Here is a 20,709-nt window from a genome sequence, read left to right as displayed (position 1 = left end):
CATTTTGCTATGTATGTGGCCAGTTTTATAAAGACAAGAGTGAAAAAGTACTCTGTGAAAACATCTGCTATGATGTGTGAGGCCTACAAAGCATACTTCGGCATGCCTGTTGGTGACCAAGACAAACCATGGGCTCCTCATTTCACATGTGAGCACTGCAAGAAAACTCTTGAAGGTAAGTGGATAAATGCTACTCTCTTAAATAGCAGATTAACTGTGTTCATATTGTAAATATCATTAGTCATTAGTGTGAAATAGGCCTAAATCAAATTCTCAATCCAAATTTTATTTTGTTTGCTTATAGGTTGGTACAGGGGAGAGAAGAGAGCCATGCATTTTGCTATCCCAAGAATTTGGCGTGAACCGACTGATCACTCAACAAATTGCTACTTCTGCATGGTGGACCCTTCCAAATGTCACACTGGCAAAAATGCCTGTAACGTATCCTGACATTCCTTCATCTATTGCCCCAGTACCATACTGCCCTGAACTTCCTGCACCAACACCTCCAGACAGAGCTACACCACCTTCAAAAGAAAGCAGCAGGTCAGACATCGAGGAAGACGTTGAAGATCACGATTTCTCTTCATATGCAGATGAGGAGCGGAAGCCATACTACCCTAACCAAAAAGACCTCAACGATCTGATCAGAGACCTTGGTCTCACCAAGTCCAACCCTGAGCTATCTGACATCAAGGCTCAAGCAATGGAACGTATTAGATGAAAGCGTCCAAGTCACAGATCAGAGGAAGCGTCACCAAGTTTTTTCCATCTTCTTCAGTCATCAAGATGGACTGTCCTTCTGCAACAATGTGGCTGGTCTATTTGAGTCTATAGGTATCACCTGTAACCTGAATGAGTGATGCCTCTTCATAGACAGTTCATGCAAGAGCCTCAAAGTCGTGCTACTTCACAATAGGAACAAGTATCCGTCTCTTCCTGTAGCTCACTCAGTGCACCTGAAAGAGGAATACACCAGTGTCAAGATGTCGCTAAGTGCCTTGAAGTATGATGAGTACGGCTGGGAAGTTATCAGAGATTTCAAAATGGTGTCATTCCTGATGGGCCTCCAAGGTGGTTCTGCTAAGTATCCTTGCTTTATTTGCCTTTGGGACAGCCTGGATACTGAAGTGCACTACCACAGGCAGGACTGGCCTCAACAGACAGAGTTCACTGTAGGGAAGAACAATGTAAAGTGGGAGCCACTGGTGGATCCACGCAAGGTGCTGATGCCACCACTACACATCAAGTTGGGGCTCATAAAACAATTTGTCAGGGCTCTAGATAAGGAGTTGAGAGCTTTCAATTGCTTCCAAGATCTTTTCTCTAAGCTGTCTGAAGCAAAGATCAAAGCTGGTGTCTTCATTGGACCACAAATCAAGAAGATCATAGAGTGCAGTTAATTTCCCAAGAAGCTGAATAGGAAGGAGAGAGCAGCTTGGAACAGTTTTGTCGCAGTGGTTCGCAGCTTCCTAGGCAATCATGTACAACTGGTTCAGACTCTGATAAAGAACTATGCTGCAATGGACTGCAGGATGTCACTCAAAATCAAAATTCATATCTTTGATACTCATCTTGATAAGTTCAAAGAGAACATGGGAGCTTATTCAGAGGAGCAAGGTGAGCACTTTCACCAGGACATTATGAACTTTGAACGCCGTTACCAAAGACAATATAACGAAAACATGATGGCCGACTATATTTGGGGATTGATTCGTGAAACTGATTTGCAGTATAGTCGAAAACCGCACACTTCTGAACAGTTTTTACGAATCTGTGTAAATTTGCAATGCATATAGTGTTCTTAGTCTGACTGTATAAATTAGAAGATGCAAAATCGCCTGTTTCTATAGTAAAAATGCATAATTTTTGTTGCCGTGGTCACAAAAGCAAAGTTTATGATGAATGTAAGCAATTTTTAATTTGTTTTAGACATAAGCAATTGGAATATAACATTTAAAATCTGGGAACAAAATTTGTGTTACGTCAAGTGCTTTTTAGCATGATTTTTAGTAGATTTCATTTCTGACAGTTTAAGAGAGTTTGTTCAACCTGATTTTGAATGTTAAATGTTGTTTTAGTTTTGGTATGTTGCCTTGAGTAAATAAAGCATGCTTTATTTCTTCAACTTATTGTACAAGATGACTCATCAATAACTTATAAATTATATATCATCTCCTGCACATAACTCCCAGAGACCAATAAAATCACACAGAGTTGGCCTTCTCCAGGTCCCGTCGACTAAGCAATGCAGATTGGCAGGATGATGGGGTAGGGTCTTCTCTGTGGCTGCCCCGGCTCTATGGAACCAACTTCCCCCCAATGTCCATATTGCTCCCACCCTACTTGCCTTCCGAAAGGCTATAAAGACCTGGCTTTGTCGGCAGTCCCGGGGGGCCTGAATACTTACATCTATCACGGCCAAATTTTGTTTGATTGGTATACATGTGTGTTTTGATTGGATGGCTTGTGTTTTGTGGGTTTTTATAACAGGGTTTTTATTGTTTTAGTAATTAATATTTGACTTCATTATTGTATTGTATTTTTTATATTGCTGTAAGCCGCCCTGCGTCCCATTGGGATTGGGTAGCATAGAATAAATACATAAATAAATTAATAAATCACAAATAAATAAATAAATACATAAATACATAAATAAATAAAATATATGCATGTGTGAAAAAAATTAATAAATACCCAAGCTCCATCTGGTCCAAATAGTTCTAAGAAGTTGCCAATAAACTCCCTAGACTTTTCTTCCCATTTCTGAATGAGATCATGGCTTTTTTCCTCAACTCTATTCACAAATTCTTTAGATTTTTCTTCCACATTCTTCACTTTTTCTTTCATTTTGTCTACCTGATTTTGAAAACGATATTTCTTCTCCTAATAAAAACATAAAGATAACATGAGACATGAAGAAATTTGGTATATATTGAAATTTATATTAGTAACATTATATTAAATATTTACATAAACATCTTTTAGTATTAAAGACAGCAAAAATCATAACTTAGGAAATAGAAATAAAATATAATTTCTATGAAAAAAAAGCATTGAATAGATGAAATCAACTTAGTATGTGGTTTTTGGGATGACCGACAGGGGAGCTCATTAACTCATACAGAAAGATTGTACCTGATAAAAAATACTTGATGAAAGGAATATAAGTGAAACTCGAAAAATTAGAATATCATGCAAAAGTGCATTTATTTCAGTAATGCAACTTAAAAGGTGAAACGTAATATATGAGAGAGACTCATTACATGCAAGGCAAGATAGTTCAAGCCATGAGTTGTAATAATTTTGATGATTATGGGGTACAGCTCATGAAAACTCCAAATCCAACATCTCAGAAAATTAGAATATTACATATGATCAATAAAACAAGGACTGTACATAGAACAATATTGGACCTCTGGAAAGTACAAACATGCATATATACTCATTACTTGGTTTGTAATGGGTTTCTGCAGCAATTACTGCCTCAAAGCAGTGTGGCATGGAAGCTATCAGCCTGTGGCAATGCTGAGGTATTATGGAAGACCAGGATGCTTCAATAGTGGCCTTCAGCTCTTCTGCATTGTTCGGTCTCAGGTCTCTCATATGTCTCTTGGCAATAGCCCAGGGGTGGGCTACTGCCCAGATAGGTGGGAACGCAGTGGGGTAGCGAAAATGGAGCTCCATCCCAGAGCACCCAATTTGCAGTGAAAGATGTTGAAAGAAAATGCAGGGCATCCTGCATAAACCCAGTGTGTGGTAGTAAAAATTTTAGTAGCCCTTCACTGCAATGCCTCATAGATTCTCTATGTGGTTCAGGTCAGGTGAGTTTGCTGACCAATCAAGCATAGTAATCCCAGGATCATTGAACCAGGTTTTAGTGTTTTTGGCAGTGTGAGCAGGTGCCAAGTCCTGCTGGAAAATGAAATCAGCATCCCCATAAAGCTTGTCTGCGAGAGGAAGAATTAAGTGCTCCAAAATCTCCTGGTAGACGGCTGCATTGACCCTGGACTTAATGAAACACAGTACAGTGATCCCCCGAGTTTTGCGATCTCGATCTTTGCGAAACGCTATATCGCGATTTTTCCACCCGATGACATCAATCCCTTCCTTTCTCATCTTTCTTTCTCTCTCTCTTTCTCTATCTTGCTTCTTCCTCTCTCACACTCTCTTCCTCCCTCTCTCATCTCTTTCTTTCCTTCTCTCTCTTTCTCTATCTCTCCCCCTCTTGCTCTCGAGTGGCAAGCGAGCAGCCGGGCGGGCGGGTGAACGGGCAAGCGAGCAGCCGGGCGGGCGGGTGAACGGGCAAGCGGAGCAGCCGGGCGGGCGGGTGAACGGGCAAGCGGAGCGGCCAGGCGGGCGGGTGAACAGGCAAGCGAGCGGCCGGGCGGGCGGGCAGGTGAACGGGCAAGCGAGCAGCCGGGCGGGCGGGTGAACGGGCAAGCGGAGCGGCCGGGCGAGCGGGTGAATGGGCAAGCGAGCGGCCGGGCGGGTGAACGGGCAAGCGAGCAGCCAGGCGGGCGGGCGAACGGGCAAGCGGAGCGGCCGGGCGGGCGGGTGAACAGGCAAGCGAGCGGCCGGGCGGGCAGGTGAACGGGCAAGCGAGCAGCCGGGCGGGCAGGTGAACGGGCAAGCGGAGCGGCCGGGCGAGCGGGTGAAAGGGCAAGCGAGCGGCCGGGCGGGCGGGTGAACGGGCAAGCGAGCGGCCGGGCGGGCGAACGGGCAAGCGGAGCGGCCGGGCGGGCGGGTGAACGGGCAAGCGAGCAGCCGGGCGGGCGAACGGGCAAGCGGAGCGGCCGGGCGGGCGGGTGAACGGGCGAGCAGCCGGGCGGGCGGGTGAACGGGCAAGCGGCAAGCGATCTTGGGGTTTCCCCTTTGCCTGGGCAGCGGGAAGACCCAGGGAAGGTTCCTTCGGCCGCCCAACAGCTGATCTGTTCCGCAGCGCGGCAGCAGCGAGGAGCCGAAGATGGGGTTTCCCCGTTGCCTGGGCAACGGGGAAACCCCATCTTCGGCTCCTCGCTGCTGCCGCGCTGCGGAACAGATCAGCTGTTGGGCGGCCGAAGGAACCTTCCCTGGGTCTTCCCCGCTGCCCACACGCAAACTCCACCATCTGCGTGTGTGCGGCCATGGAAAAAGGGGCGCGCATGCGCAGATGGTGTTTTTACTTCCGCACCACTACATCCCGAAAAATCGATTATCGCAAGGGGTCTTGGAACGGAACCCTCGCGATAATCGGGGGATCACTGTATACCAACACCAGAAAAGGGCATGGCTCCCCTAATCAACACAGTCTGTGGAAACTTTTGCATCTCATTTGGAAACCAAGGACCCAGAATATGGAGGAAGAATGGAGAGGTGCACACTGTGAAATGCCTGAAGTCCAGGGTGACGTTTCCACAGTATATATGCATGCTTATACTTTTCAGAGGTCCGATATTGTTGTATGTACAGTTTTTGTTTCATTGATCGTATGTAATATTCTAATTTTCTGAAAGTGTGGATTTTGGGTTTTTATGAGCTATACCCCATAATCTTCACAATTATGACAAATCACAGCTTGAACTATCATGCCTTCAGTGATGGGTTACCAAAATTCTTACTACCACACTGTGGGCGTGGCTTATGCATTTTGTTTCAACATCTTTCAGTGCAAATTGGGTGCACTGGAAAGATGTTGTTCCAAGGGTGGAGCTCCAAATTTTGCTATCAGAACTGTGTTCCTGACCGTTCCCGTAGGAGCCCATCACTGCTTGCCTTGCATGTAATGAGTCTCTCTTATATATTACATTTCAACTTTTAAGTTGCATTACTGGAATAAATGAACTTTTGAACAGTATTCTAATGTTTTGAGTTTTATTTGTATTTTTACTACATGCAAGGTATTTTAATTGTGACTTAACCTGCTTTTTTTGGAATCTGATAAATGCAGTGTTTTCTCCAGATTACTTTTTTTTCTTCTTGTATCAAACAGATTGCAAAATAGGTTTGCTAATTTGGTATTTAATGTAAAAGGAAATATAATGTACATCCAACAGAAAAAATAAGATACTTAGCAGAATATTGGTCTGTGTGATCATAGTTCTAGAACTTCTCAAATTGAGCTTTTGGGCAGAAAGCCTACCTTCTGGAGATACCAATCACACTCACTAAAACCCTTAGTTCCCAGACCATCACTTTGCCACTGGTATTATGGCATGCATAGCAAAGAAGAATTAGAGATCATGTGAATATATATAGACCACCTGAAAAAATGTTAACTGCTCTAGACATTGTAGATGGAGAGCTGTATTAGTCTATTGTGGACAAAACAACCCAGGAAGAGTCTGGTAGCGCCTTTTCTGACAACCAGATTTTATTAAAAGGCACAAATTTATGACTTAATATATTGTATTAGTCAGTATTGCTGACAGCATTGCTACTAGTCTCCTCATGGTTTTTGTGGTAACTGGTTCTCTGCATTTATTTATTTATTTAGTATATGATATAATATACATGGACATTAATGTACATTAATGTGCCATCTAACATAGAAACACAGCAAAAATTTATTTATTTATTTATTTACTTACTTACTTACTTACTTACTTACTTACTTACTTACTTACTTACTTACTTACTTACTTACTTATTTGATTTTTATGCCGCCCCTCTCTGAGGACTCGAGGTGGCTTATAACATATTAAAAAAACACAAAAAATTCAATACGCTAAATCCAATTAAGTAAAATTAAATAAACTACTCTAAAATCATTAAATATATTAAAAGTCAATCATACCCATTCAAACAGCAACTATACATAACATTCGTCGGCCAGGGGGCTAGGGTCTAATTGATCCAAGTCTGGCGACGTAAAGGAGTCTTAAGACTTTTGTGGAAGGTAAGGAGGGTGAGGGCAGTGCGAATCTCCGGGGGGAGCTGATTCCAGAGAGCTGGAGCCCCACAGAAAAGCTCTTCCTCTAGGTCCCACCAAGCGACATTGTCTAGTTTATGGGACCTGGAGAAGGCTGACTCTGCAGGACCTAACCGGTTGCTGGGACTCATGCAGCAGAAGACGGTCCCACAAGTATTCTGATCCAATGCCATGTAGGGCTTTATAGGTCATAACCAACACTTTGCCAACACTGGCTGCCAGTGCAGTCCGCAGACTGTTGGAGAAACATGGGCATGTCAATTGTCAGCCAGTGTAGACCGCAGAATGTTGAAGAAACATAGGCATGCCTAGGCAGACCCATGACCACTTGCGCGACTGTGTTCTGCACAATTTGCAGTTTCCAAACACTCTTCAAAGGTAGCCTTATGTTGAGAGTGTTGCAGTAGTTGAACCTCGAAGTGATAAGGGCACGAGTGACTGTGAGTAGAGACTCCCTGTCCAAATAAAGCTGCAACTGATACACCAGGTGAACCTGAGCAAACGCCCCCCTCGCCACAGCCGAAAGATGTTGTTCCAAGGTCAGCTGTGGATTGAAGAGGACGCCAAAGTTGCGGACCCTCTCTGTGGGAGTCAAGAACTCCTCCCACCCACTCAGAATGATAGATGGACAGATGGAAGTGTCCTTGGGAAGCAGAACCCCCACAGCCACTCCATCTTGTTGGAGTTGAGCTTGAGCCTGTTAACACCCATCCAGACCCTAACAATCTTGAGACACTGGAATATTACTTCCACTACTTCATGGGGGGAAGGAGTGGAGATGTATAGCTGAGTGCCATCAGCATACTGATGGTAACTCATTCTGTGCCCTTGGATGATCTCATCCAGTGGTTTTATGTAGATATCAAACAAGAGGAGGGAGAGCACTGACCCCTGAGGAACCCCATAAGGAAGGGACCTAGGAGTCAACCTCTGTCCCCCTGCTAACACCAACTCTGACCGACTCCCACTCCCAATCCCTCCAGCTAGCACAGAAGGATACCATGGTTGTTGGTATCAACAGCTGCTGAGAAGCACCATGATAAACCCCTATCGCGGGCCTGCCAGAGATCATCCATCAGCATGATGCTGTAGCCAGGCCTGAATCCTGACTGTTGAGGGCCCAGATAATCAGCTTCATCCAAGGACCATTGAGCTGGAGTGACACAACCTTCTCAACAACCTTCCCCATAAAGGGAAGGTTGGAGACCGGATGATAGTTATTGAATACAGCTGTGTCCAGGGAAGGCTTCATCAGCTCCCCCCAGTTAAGGAGTGAGTGAGTCACCCTAAACATAGCTGGGTGAGATTCCGCAGATGCAATCAAGGCAACATGATACACACATCTTGTCACTCTGAACGCCACTTTGTAAGTCTCCATATGAACTTTTACAAGTGTTCGGTTAGATTCAGATTTGCTTCTCCTCCAGCACTTCTCTAGACATCTCTTCTGGCATTTCAGCCCCCAGAGTTCCTCAGTAAACCAAGGAGGTCTCCAGGGTCTACTGCCACAGAGAAGTTGCAAAGGTGCAATCCGGTCAAGAGCCCCTGCAGCTACCATATTCCAGGCCACAGCAAGGGACTCTGCTGAACTGTGTATGAGTGAATCCAGCTTAATATGAACATTAAACAGATCTATATTCAGATACCAATGTCTAGACCAGTGATGGTGAACCTGTGGCCAAGGTGTCACAGGTGGCACGCAGAGCTACATCGGCTGGCACGTGAGCCATTGCCCTAGCTCAGCTCCAATGTGTGTGTGCCAGCCAGCTGATTTTTGGCTTGCACAGAGGCTTTGTGAGGGCATTTTTGGCTTCCAGAGAGCCTCCAGGGAGATGGGGACGGTGTTTTTACCCTCCCCAGCTCCAGGAAATCCATTGGAGCCTGAGGAGGGCAAAACACAAGCCTACTGAGCCCACCAGAAAATGGGAAACAGGGCGTTTCTGGCCTCCAGGGAGCCTCCAGGGGATAGGGAAAGCTGTTTTCACCCTCCCCCAGCATTGAATTGTGGGTGTGGGCACTCGCACATGCATGATAGCACATGCACAGACTCTTTCAGCACCCAAGGGAAAAAGAGGTTCACCATCACTGGTCTAGGCCATCTAACCATTGAAACATAGCATAATTTACAATATCTGAAGGAATCAGAAATATACCCTCAATTTACCGCTAGTCATGATGTGATCTACAGTTTGATTTGAGACCCCAAAGTTACATTGAGGGGAGAATATTATATCCCATTTATACAATGAATATCAGCAGATGCTGTGTGACATGTGAATCCTATTCTTTGCAACTTTTGTGCAACACATATTTGGAAGATGTTAACTTACCTTAAGGATATATGAGCTGGATACTACTATGTAAACATGTAGTATAAGGTAATGTGGATAAAGAGGCCAACCTAGATGTTACAGTTTCAAAAATTCAGAATAACTTGCTTTAAGTAGACTCACATCAAGAAGAAAACACATCTGATTATACAGTACAGTACAGTGGAACCCCGACATAAGAGCTGCTCTACTTAAGAGCAACTCGAGATAAGAGCTGGGAGGGGAGAGATATTTTTGTTCTACTTACAAGCCCAAATTCGAGATACAAGCGCCAAGGAGCTGTCTCCTGAAGCCAAACGCTAACTTCCGCGTTCGGCTTCAGGAGACAGCTGCGAAGCGGCGCGCGTGTTTTAAAAGGTTGCAGCCGGCCTGGGGGGCTCGGGGGGGTGCTTGCAGCTTTCTTTCTTGTTCTTTTTCTTTCTCTCTTTTACCTTCCCTTCCTCTATTTCTTCTTTTCTTTCTCCTTCCCACCTTCTTCCCTCCCTCCCTCTCTTCACTCATTCCTCTCTTACTCTCCCCTTTCATAAGTTTCCTTGCTTCCTTCCTCTGTTCCTGTCCCTTCCCTCTTTCCTTCCTTCCTTCCCACCCTCCGTCCATTCATTCACCCATTCCTCTCTTGATCGCTTAAAGCCGGTCCCTGGTGCAAAAAGGGTTGGGGACCTCTGTCCTACAGGATTGGGTGGCAGAGAAGTTGAACATATGTAAATTTAAAAGTTTAAGAAAGTTTACAAGTTAAGTGAAAGAAACTTCATTATTCATTTATATGTACATGTACATTTCTTCATTAAAAACATGTCTTTCTGCATAATTTAGACTAACTTTGTGAGTTTTTTGAGGGCTGGAACCAATTAAAATTATTTACATTAATTCCTATGGGGAAAAGTCGTTCGAGATAAGAGCTGCTCGACTTAAGAGCCCAAGTCCGGAACGAATTAAACTCGTATCTCGAGGTACCACTGTAATACCTCGTCTTACGAACTTAATTGGTTCTGGGACGAGGTTTGTAAGGTGAAAAGTTCATAAGATGAAAAAATGTTTCCCATAGGAATCAATGGAAAAGCGAATAATGCGTGCAAGCTCAAAACTCACCCCTTTTACCCATTACTGCCGGCATTTGGATCCTTGTTCGGGGGCAGGGGGCAGCAGGGAGAGGTGGATGTGACATTCCTGGCGCTGCTGCTGTTTCTGAAAGGGAAACCGCCACCGCCGCCACTATCCTCTTGTCCTGGCAAGAAGGATGGAATCCACCAGGACATGGCAGCCCCACCCTTTGTGAGGGCAAGGCTGGAGCAGAGGGGCGGCTGTGAAGGGCTTTCTCGGCGAATGTGCTCCGAGCAAAGGGGCTGTGAGAGGGTTTTCTCCAAATGCTTCGGAAATGCCCGCCCCACCTCTCCTGCAGCCCCTTTGCTGGGAGCACTTTCATCCAGGGCTGTCAGCGAAGGGGCTGTAGGAGAGGCAGGGTGGGCATTCCGGAAGCGCTCAGAGAAAGCGCTCCCAGCAAAGCGGCTGCCCGAGCACTTTCTCCAAGTGCTTTGGGAATACCTGCCCCATCTCTCCTGCAGCCCCTTCGCTGACAGCCCTGGACGAAAGCACTCCCACTGAAGGGGCTGTGAGAGGGGCAGGGCGGGCATTCCAGAAGCGCTCAGAGAAAGCACTCCCAGTGAAGCGGCTGCGAGAGCGCTTTCTCCGAGTGCTGAATCCCGGCGGGGGCTGTAATCAAATGGGAAATCCCGGTGGTGACAGTCACAAGGCAGGGAAATCCCTGTGGCAGTCAGAGAGCGCACGCGCAGTACGAGAGCGCACACACCCGGGCTTAGGTTCGTAAAACAAAAATGGTTCTTAAGACAAGACAAATCGTAAACCCCGGGTTTGTATCATGAAAAGTTCGTATGAAGGGGCATTCGTAAGATGAGGTATCATTGTATATGCATAAGTGGTCAATGCTGATGATTAAAAAATACAAAGAGGAAGCACTATATCTGAACTGTATGGAAACTATACATTATTTTTAGAGTAAAGGTAATATGACTTGTCCGTATTATTACAATATTTTCTGGAATATAAGATGCAACTTGTCTGTATTATTAACATACTTTTCAGAGTATAAGACACACCTTTTTCCTCCCTAAAAGAGACTGAAATTTTGGGTGCGTCTTATACTCTGAATGTAGCTTTTTTTAAAGCTTTTTTCCCCCCCAGCCCTAAGTAGGTGCTAACGATCTTCCCAGCTTTTACCTTGCAGGTTCTTTCATTGTTATTCTCTGTCAAGAATGTTTTCCAAGCCCTAAGTCTTTGCACGGTTTTTTCATTGCTCTAACTTTCTCCAAATGTTTCTTTCCAGCCTTAACCAGGTGCCAATCATGTTCCCAGCTCTCACCCACTTGGCAAGCTCTTTCATTGTTACTTTCTGTGAAGAATGTTTTCCAAATCCTGTCTTTGTAGGATTTTTTAAATTGTTCTAACTTGCTCCTAATAAATTTCTTTCCAGCCCTAACCAAGTGCTAATGATGTTCCCAGCTCTTACCTGCTTGCAAGCACTTTCATTGTCACTCTCTGACAATAAGATTTTTTAAAGCTCTAACCAGGTGATAAAATAATGTACTGAAGTTGACCAGAATAAGGACACTAGCCAGATGAATATCTGGTAAGCAGATTCCCCCCCCCCCCATTTTACTCCCCTAAACGAAGGTGCGTCTTATACGCCGGTGTATCTTATACTCCCAAAAAATACAGTAAATGTTGGAAAAATTAAATTTAAAAACACAAAGTTCATTGGAACCTATCATGGAGGAAACAAATTGTCAGAAAGTCCAGTTTTGTGGCCAAATACAAAGGGAGACCAGAGGTCAGAAAGTGTTGGGAAAGTGCCAGCCAAGATGGACAAAGGGTTAATTACCAATAAGTGAGAATATTTGTTGCTCAGGTTTGAAATGAGGGATCCTTGGTGCTCTTTGATGCTTGTTTTCTTGCAGAGGTTTCATTAGCCTAACTAGGTAACACAGGGGTCCCCAAACGTTTTACACAGGGGGCCAGTTCACTGTCCCTCAGACGGTTGCAGGGCCAAACTATAAAAAAACATCCTGCAATTTTCTTAACGCCGCCCTGGGGGAGGAGGAGGAGGCGAAGTGGAGCAAGTCCCCAACTCCTTGTCGAGTTTTCTCTTTTTCTCTCTTTCTCTTCCTTCCTTTCCCTCTCTCTCTCTCTCTTTTTCTCTCTCTTTCTTTTTCTCTCTCACTCTCTCTTTCTATATCTCCATCTTTCTTTCTCTCTCTATCTCTCCCTCTTTCTTTCTCCCTTTTTCTCTCTCTCGCTTTCTTTCCCTTTGTCCCCCCCTCTCTCTTGCTTTCTCTCTCTCTCTCTTGCTTTCTCTCTCTCTCACTCACTCTCTTTCTATCTTTCTCTCTTCCTTTCTCTCTTCCTCTCCCTCTCTTGCTTTCTTTCCCTCTCTTGTTCTCTCTCTCTTCCTATCTCTCTCTCTCTTTCTTTCTCTCTGTCCCTCTCTCTTGCTTTCTTTCTCTCTCACTCACTCTTTCTCCCTCTTGTTTTTTCTCTCCCTCTTGCTTTCTTTCTCTCTCATTCTCTCTCTTGCTATCTCTCTTTCTCTTTCTCTCCCCATTCTTTCTCTCTCTCTCTTTTTCCCACTTTCTCTCTCCCTCTCTGTTTCTTTCTATCTCACTCTCTGTCTGTTGCTCTCTCTCTCTCTCTCTTGTTCTCTCTTTCTCTCTCTTACTTTTTTCTCTGCAGAGGCCGGCAAAGGTTTTTCTTATTTTGAATGTCCCTTTGATGCTTTTTAATTTCTTCTGGAACCACCCTTCCCATCAGCCACTCTCACTGGACGACTCAGTTGTAGTCTGGGGCTCCAGTTCAAGCTTTTCTTCTCCTGCTCCAATCCATTCCAATCCATTCCAATCAGCGTCTTTGGCACTACCTTTCCCTCTGGCCACTCTCACTGGCCAGATCAGTTGTAGCCTGGGGCTCCCGTCTCAAATGCTGAACCTCTGCCACCAAACCACCGACCAACACCCGCTGCTCACACCTGTGGCGTTGGAGAGTAGAGTTCTTATTCTTGGCAGCCAGTTCGGGCTTTTCTTCTCCAGCTCCAATTCGTAGCATCCCTAGCTCTCCATCCCCCTGCCAGTCTGCCTTTCCTTCTCGCCTCCCACCAAGCCAGTGGCTGGTGCCGCGGGTTCCTTGGGCAGGGCAGCTCCCGCCCAAGGGACCCGTGGCACCAGCTGCCGCTGGTAAACATAGGCAGTGGGAGAAGGAAAGGGAGCCGTGGCTGCCCCCACCCGCCGCAGATGTGCCGGTGCCGAGCCTCCCCAGCCCCCACCCCAGGCAGGCTGTCAGGGGAATGGGAAGCTACAGATGCTACGGATTGGATGCTACAGATTGGAGCTGGAGAAGAAAAGCCCAAACTGGCTGCCAAGAATAAGAACTCTACTCTCCAATGCTGGCAGGTGTGAGCGGCGGGTGTTGGTTGGTGGTTTGGTGGCAGAGGTTCAGCGTTTGAGATGGGAGCCCCAGGCTACAACCAGGCTACAACTGAGCTGACCAGTGAGAGTGGTCGGCAGGAAAGGTAGTGCCCAAAACGCGGACTGGAACGGATTTGAACGGATTGGAGCAGGAGAAGAAAATGGGGACATTCAAAATAAAAACCTTTGCTGGCCTCCGCACTTTCGTCGCTCCCCACCCCCAACTCCAATGCCTGGCTCCATTGCACGGCCTTGGAAAATGCTGCATGGGGGATTGTTTTTGTGCACATGCGTGTGTAAAATCTCATGTGCTGCTGCGGGCCAGATAAATAGCCTCAGCGGGCCATAGTTTGGGGACCGCTGAGGTAACATCATTAATGCTAGTAAGGAGTGCTGTTTGCTGTCAGTTTATATTGTGGTGACTTTCCTATCTATGTGGGTGGAGGTGGTCTTAGAGATTCTTTGATTGGGCTGTTTAACTGCTTTTTGGCAGTTTCTTGATTGGGGTATTATTTACTTAATTGTTGTCTGAAATTTACCCTGGAATTAATCTATGGTGATCTGATTGCTGATTATTGGTGGAGAGGTGCTGGAGTCTTTTAATTCTCTTTTGTCTCTATAAATGCTGTTAATGTCTATGTTTCCATTGATGTCTTATTTGTCAGAATGCCAGGTTTCTAGAAATTCCCTGGCATTTTTTATTTGGCCTGGTTTAGAATTGTCACATTTTACCAATTGAAATTATGGTTAAATCTGTCTATATGTTGTGAAATTAAGAATTTTCCTCATGTCTTCTGGCTGCCAGTTCGTGTTCATGAATGTGTTCTACCAGTCTTCTGCCTGTTAATCCTACACAGTAATTGTTGCAGTTCTTATATGATATGTTGTAAAATGTAGATGATTTCTGGGGGGTTTTCCCTGGCTTTGCTGGGTCTTTTGGTTTGCTTAGGATGTTTTGAAGGGCTTTGGTCGACATGTATGCTAAGCTGATTCTATATGGCATTGGTGGTTTCTGGGGTATTCTGAGAAGGTCAAATTAAGACCTAGGTTGAAGTCCTTTTGCGACTACATGCAGCATAAATGTGATCTCCCACAAAAGCCATGAAGCTTTATCTGGTCATTCTCAGGGGAAAGCAAGTGGTCTGATGAGATTCTTGTAACAGGTGATAGACAAAAATGTTGCTGACTTTTACTATTCATTAGTGGTTCTGATTGCTTGTATCTGACATAAAGTTTTGAAGTTGGATAAGGCATTAGTATTTTAAAAATCGAATGAATTATTTAGATTTGGGGGTTGGTATAGTAAGATAAGTCACTGTACAAAATTTGTATATTTTGTATAGAAATCATCAGATCTATGATATGAATCTAAAATGAAAGCTAAATAAAGCTTCAAATAAAATGTGCAAATTATCTAACAATATTTGGCAGTAAGGGCTGTGTATGTATCTTGCATGTGAAATAACTAGAGATTTTTGTGATCCTTATGATCTTAAGAATAATATAACTTATTTGTATATACACTTCCAAATAACAAATAAGAAATAATCATTAACTGAATGATTTTAGAACAGAAAATGGAGAATTATTTTTAAAAATTTAATTAATTATGGGAAAGATATTATGTTAGTTTAAATTTTAAAATATGCTTAGAGAAATACAGCAAAATAAGCTTTACTGTCGTCCTAACCATGCCATAATAATTACATAATCAATTTCACATTTTTTCAAGTACAATGAAACTGGAATGATTGATGCACTTACATTTATAAAGCTGACATTCAGCTCTTTAGCAGTATATCCTCTTTGCAAGTTGCGACGGGCATAGACATCATAATCACGTACAATTCTAGTGATAATATCTGAAGTTGAGATGCCTTCAGTTCTCTGAGTTGGTACAAACATACCTTTTGAAAGGAGAAAAAGAAAACAGAACTATGATAAAATCTCCAGTTTTCATATGATTGATTATTTTAAAGTGCTTGATGCCTTGGTTTCCTCTCACTTGGGTTAGTGAAAAACACTTTACATGGACTATACTTGAAGAACATTCAACTTCCCTTTTGGCATTTAAAAAGTCTATACTGAAAGGGTGTGAGGCTGGTATGATTGATCCCGTTTGAAAGGGAAAATGTTTAGATTAGTTGATTGTGATTTCTGTTTTATATTTGTAATTTTATGGAGTTACATGTCAAGGCTGCCAGTCAGAATTAAGACAAATAAAACTCAGAGTCCTTTTATAAAGTTCAAAAGTGAATTTATCAAAATCAGAACTTGAAGCATCGAAGGAAAAGCAAAGTCTGAAGAAAAATGGCACGTTACACACATATCAAAACCCCTTTTTCACCCCCCTCTGGGGCATCCACCCAATCTCCATTGTCCAGATGCATCAGGTGGCCCAAGTTGCTCCTCCCGGACTCTTCGGGAATTTTCCATCTAACGGTCTCTGCCTGGCACCTGGGAAATTGAAACTTACTCTCCTCCTGCACACTTCCCAAGCCCCCTGATCTCTACCCCTCCCCATCTCTATGACAACCAAGCGAAAGAATGCAGCAGCTTAGCGAAGGTTGACATTCAGCCCCCCTGGAACAGGGACGTTAGTCCTAGAAAATAAAAACAAACAACACCAATATATACATCTCTGCATTAAGGCTTATCAGGTTATTTCAATCTAAAATGGTCAATTTCCCTCTGGGCATTCATGTATTTCTCGTCCACCCATTCAGCGTGCGATGCAGGAAAATGTTGATATTGAGTTTTCCCCCTATGTTTCCGGGAATCCAGTATTTCCTTAACCTCAAAATGTTGTGCAACCTCAATGAGTAGTGGGGCAGGGGGATCTGGGTGCGGTGGCCGCAATTCACTTATCCGTTCCGGTTTCATCAAACTTACATGGAATACCGGGTGGATCTTCCTTAGTTCCTCTGGTAAATCTAATTTCATTGCTACTGAATTTACCACCTGCACAATTGGAAATGGACCCACATACTTAGCTCCCAGGTTTTTTTTTACTTTTGTGTTGTTCTTAGAAACTTTGTAGAGAGATAAACCCTATCTCCCACCTTGTAGTCCACAGCTATCTTTTTCTTATCAGCTTGGAACTTATGCATATTTTGAGCCTCATCCAGTGCCTTCCCTGCTATGGGCCAAGCTGCCTTGAGTTGCGTTACCCAATCTTTTAATGATGGGTGGTGAGGCTCGTCTTGGAGTAATTCCGGGATTGGCACAAAATCTTGTCCACTTACCAATTTAAATGGAGTGAAACCCCTACTACTATGTAGCGAATTGTTATAGGCCACTTCTGCAAATGGCAAAAGACCACTCCAGTTATCTTGCTGATAATTCAAATAACACCTAAGATACTGTTCTAGGACAGAGTTCGCCCTCTCACCCCCCCCCCATTTGTTTGAGGGTGATGGCTCGAACTGAGCCCCTATTTTGTACCCAACAACCTCAAAAACTCTTTCCAGAAGGTGGAGGTAAACTGCACCCCACGATCCGATATAATCCTCTCAGGAACTCCATGCAGCCGATATACATGTTGGATAAACATCTTCACCAATGATCTGGAAGTGGGGATTTTTGAACACGCCACAAAATGAACCTGTTTGGAAAAAAGGTCAGTAACAACCCAGATAACAGTATTACCCCCACTTTCAGGCAAGTCCACAATAAAATTCATCAAAATTTCCTTCCATGGTGTGCCAGGTCTCGCCACTGATTGCAACACTCCTTGGGGCCGACCTGGGGGCTGTTTGGCTGCTGCACATACTGGGCAGCTCGTCACATAAATCTCGATGTCCTTTTTCATGGAGGGCCACCAGAACTGCCTTCTCAATAAATGTAAAGTTTTTAAGAAAGTGAAATGGCCAGCCACTTTAGAGTCATGACTCCTTTCTAATACCAGTGGCCTCAAAGCTAGGGGAACATACAAGCAGCCTCCTAGCCAAGCTAGGCCACTTCTCTTTGTGCAGTCTCCCTGATGAGACAGAAAGCAGTTGTTGGTTTCTAATGCTTTCTGAAGATCCGCCACCAGGCTGTCAGGAAGTTCCGTCTTTTTTGAGCTCTGTTGTCTGGTAATTGCCGGGCACACTGTTTGTGAGGGCTGAAGCACTGGTTGAATTAATTCTAGCCTCCCGCTATTATATTGTGGCATTCTAGACAGTGCATCTGCCATAAAGTTGTTCCCCCCTGGTATGTAGCATAGTGAGAAATTGAACTGACTGAAATGTTGCACCCACCTAGCTTGTTTTGGGGATAACTTACGTGGGGTTTTTAAAGCTTCCAGATTTTGTGATCTGTCCACACCTCAAAAGGTTGCTTTGCCCCTTCTAAAAAATGCCTCCAGGAGAGTAGGGCCCAGCGCACTGCAAACGCCTCCTTTTCCCACACGGCCCATCTCCTTTCAGTTTCACTTAGCTTTCTAGATGTGTACGTGCATGGGCGTAACACCTGTTCCTCATCCTTTTGTAACAATACTGCTCCCACGGCCACATCACTCACGTCCACTTGTACTACAAACGACCGCTCTAAGTCAGGGTGTTTGAGAATTGGCTCACTTGCAAACAGTCTTTTCAGCTTTTCGAAAGCGGCTTGACACTCCATGGACCACGATAATGGGCCGTTGGGCTTGGGCTTACCCTCTCCCTTGGTTTTCAGCAGACTGGTGATTGGAAGTGCCATTTGAGGCCTCGCTGATTGTATAAATCCCCTGTCCAAGTTTTTGTCAATGAACCTGCGCAACTCATCCAATTCCCCAGGGTTTAAAGAATACATCCTAGGTTTGGGCAGCTTCGCCCCAGGCGATATATCAATGCTACAGTCCGTGGTCCTATTGGGTGGCAGTTTGTCAGCCTCATTTTCACTGAAAACTGCCTTAAGATCCCAATATTCCCTGGTGATTTTCTCCTCGCCTGAAATTTCCTCCACCAAGGGGGTGGGATTTGCTCCCCAGCTCTGCTAGCACAGACCCCAATTCCTCCTTTCCTTTGTAGGAGATGGTGACAGCCTCGGTGCACCATTTAATCACCGGGTTCCATTTTTGTAACCAGGGCAGTCCCAGGATAACTGCATATCCAGCAAAGGTCCCACAATAAATTGTATAGTCTCTTGGTGGGAGCCCATTGTCATAATAACAGTTCCTGTCTCATGGATGGATGGCTTCCCACCTGCCATTGATCCATTCAGCTGGGTAAAAGAAACGGGGTCCCTCAGACTTCTAAGTTTGAGTCCTAAGTTCTCCGCCACCTCAGGAGACATTAGGTTCCTCGTACAGCCCAAATCCAAAAGGGATAACATGTTTCCCCTTGTCCCCCCTGTCGGGTCCCTTAAAGTTAGGGGAATGTACACGCAGCCAGGGGGGGGGGACTTACTGAGAAAGCTTCTTCCGACTCGCTTTCCAGGATGCTTGGGCGATCCGGAGATCCCAACTCCTCCACTTTTGGGGGGGTGACCTCTACAGTTTCCTTTCCCATTCGACCAAACTCTGGGGATTTCTTGATCCGTTGCTCTGGTTTTTTCCCACCACAAAGTGTCACCCTCGACACAGGCTTGGCCAAGCATTCCACAGCTCGGTGACCTTCCTTCCCACAACGGAAACACGCTGTAGATTTGGGTTTCTCTGTAAAACTCCGGGGCGCCTTCTTCAGGACCCTCTCTCCCCTAGGGGGGGCTTTTCTCCCATTGGCTTCTCAGGAGGTCTATCTCCACCTCTGCCACCAACTCAAACCATCTGCTGAGGTTTCTAGGGGTTGCCCTGACTCTGCAGTGCCGGTAGACCTCATCATCCAATCCATCCATGAAATATTCCATCACGATATTCATTGGGTACAAGCTAACATAAGCCATCAGCACCCTGAACTCCTGGGTATATTCAGTAACTGATCTCCCTCCTAGTTTCAGGGTTTTCAGCTTTGATCTAGCTTTCCTCTCAGCCTGGAGATCCTCAAAGCGTGCTCTGAGGGCAGTCATAAACTGATCAAAATTCCTAAGGACGGGGTCTCTCCCTTCATGTAATGACACCATCCAATCCGTGGCTTTCGCGTCCAACATCCGGGTCACCACTCTCACCCGGGTTGGGTCATTAGGAAACTCATCCTCATAAATTTCCATGTATTGATTCACTTGGGCCAGGAAATATCTCAATCCTACTGGCACTCCATCGTAACACAGGGTGAAAGGGGGGGCAGTCGGGGCCTTACTTCTGTGGGCCTCCCTCCCCTTTGTAAAGTGCATCTTGGGATCAAAGGGCTCAGGTCTCTTGTGGGGGGAGGGCTTTGGGCAACTGCTCTCGGCAGCTGTTGTCCCTGCCCCAAGGGCCCCGGCATCTGGTCCTCCTCCCCCTCTTCCTCGCTTAGAATGGCCTTTAGAGGTCCCTGGCTTTTCTTTTCCACCATCGACAGGGCTTCCTTAATCTCTGACATCAATTCTGCCAGCAAGCTTCCTTCTTTGCTTTGTTTCTTACGGTGGGTCACATTAGCATCAGAATCCCTCATTATATCTCCAAGGAGACCACTTACACCTATCCCAGTCGACCATCGTGGGGCCCGTCTGGCTGGTTCATCTCCACTGGGGTCTGTCACTCCCTCTTTTTCCAGGAGGGGAGGGCTTTTGAGGGTGATATCTTCGGAAAATTCTCCCTCACTTTCACGTCGTGACATTTTTGCCAGTCCCTGGTAGAATGCTCCCCAGGTGTGACTGTTTAGGACAGACTTTGCTTAATGTCAAGGCTGCCAATCAGAATTAAGACAAATAAAACTCAGAGTCCTTTTATAAAGTTCAAAAGTGAATTTATCAAAATCAGAACTTGAAGCATCGAAAGAAAAGAAAAGTCTGAAGAAAAATGGTGCATTACACACATATCAAAAAACCCTTTTCACCCCCCTGTTGGGCATCCGTCCAATCTCCATTGTCCAGATGCATCAGGTGGCCCAAGTTGCTCCTCCCAGACTCTTCAGGAATTTTCCATCTAACAGTCTCCGCCTGGCACCTGGGAAAT

The 20,709-nt window shown here is 45.1% G+C and overlaps 1 protein-coding gene across 2 annotated transcripts in view; it reads right to left on the bottom strand.

Annotated features, from left to right (window-relative positions):
- The window catches only part of PCYT1B (phosphate cytidylyltransferase 1B, choline), a 191,761-nt gene that overhangs the window by 2,741 nt on the left and 168,311 nt on the right, over nucleotides 1-20,709 (bottom strand). The window contains exons 6-8 of one of the 2 annotated variants that reach the window (XM_070750695.1): nucleotides 15,477-15,619; nucleotides 2,698-2,886; nucleotides 873-959 (exon numbers count right to left, since the gene is read on the bottom strand). In XM_070750695.1, coding sequence (XP_070606796.1) covers nucleotides 951-959; nucleotides 2,698-2,886; nucleotides 15,477-15,619 — 341 coding nt within the window. In that variant the 3' untranslated portion in view covers nucleotides 873-950. Of the gene's footprint in view, nucleotides 1-872; nucleotides 960-2,697; nucleotides 2,887-15,476; nucleotides 15,620-20,709 lie in introns of those variants that run through there. The other variant, XM_070750694.1, reaches the window with a different exon arrangement.

Source organism: Erythrolamprus reginae, chromosome 4 (genome assembly GCF_031021105.1).
Source record: "Erythrolamprus reginae isolate rEryReg1 chromosome 4, rEryReg1.hap1, whole genome shotgun sequence".
Classification (NCBI taxonomy): domain Eukaryota; kingdom Metazoa; phylum Chordata; class Lepidosauria; order Squamata; family Dipsadidae; genus Erythrolamprus; species Erythrolamprus reginae.
The sequence above is the reverse complement of the archived record's forward strand: the minus strand, read 5'-3'. Positions and strand labels throughout refer to the sequence as shown.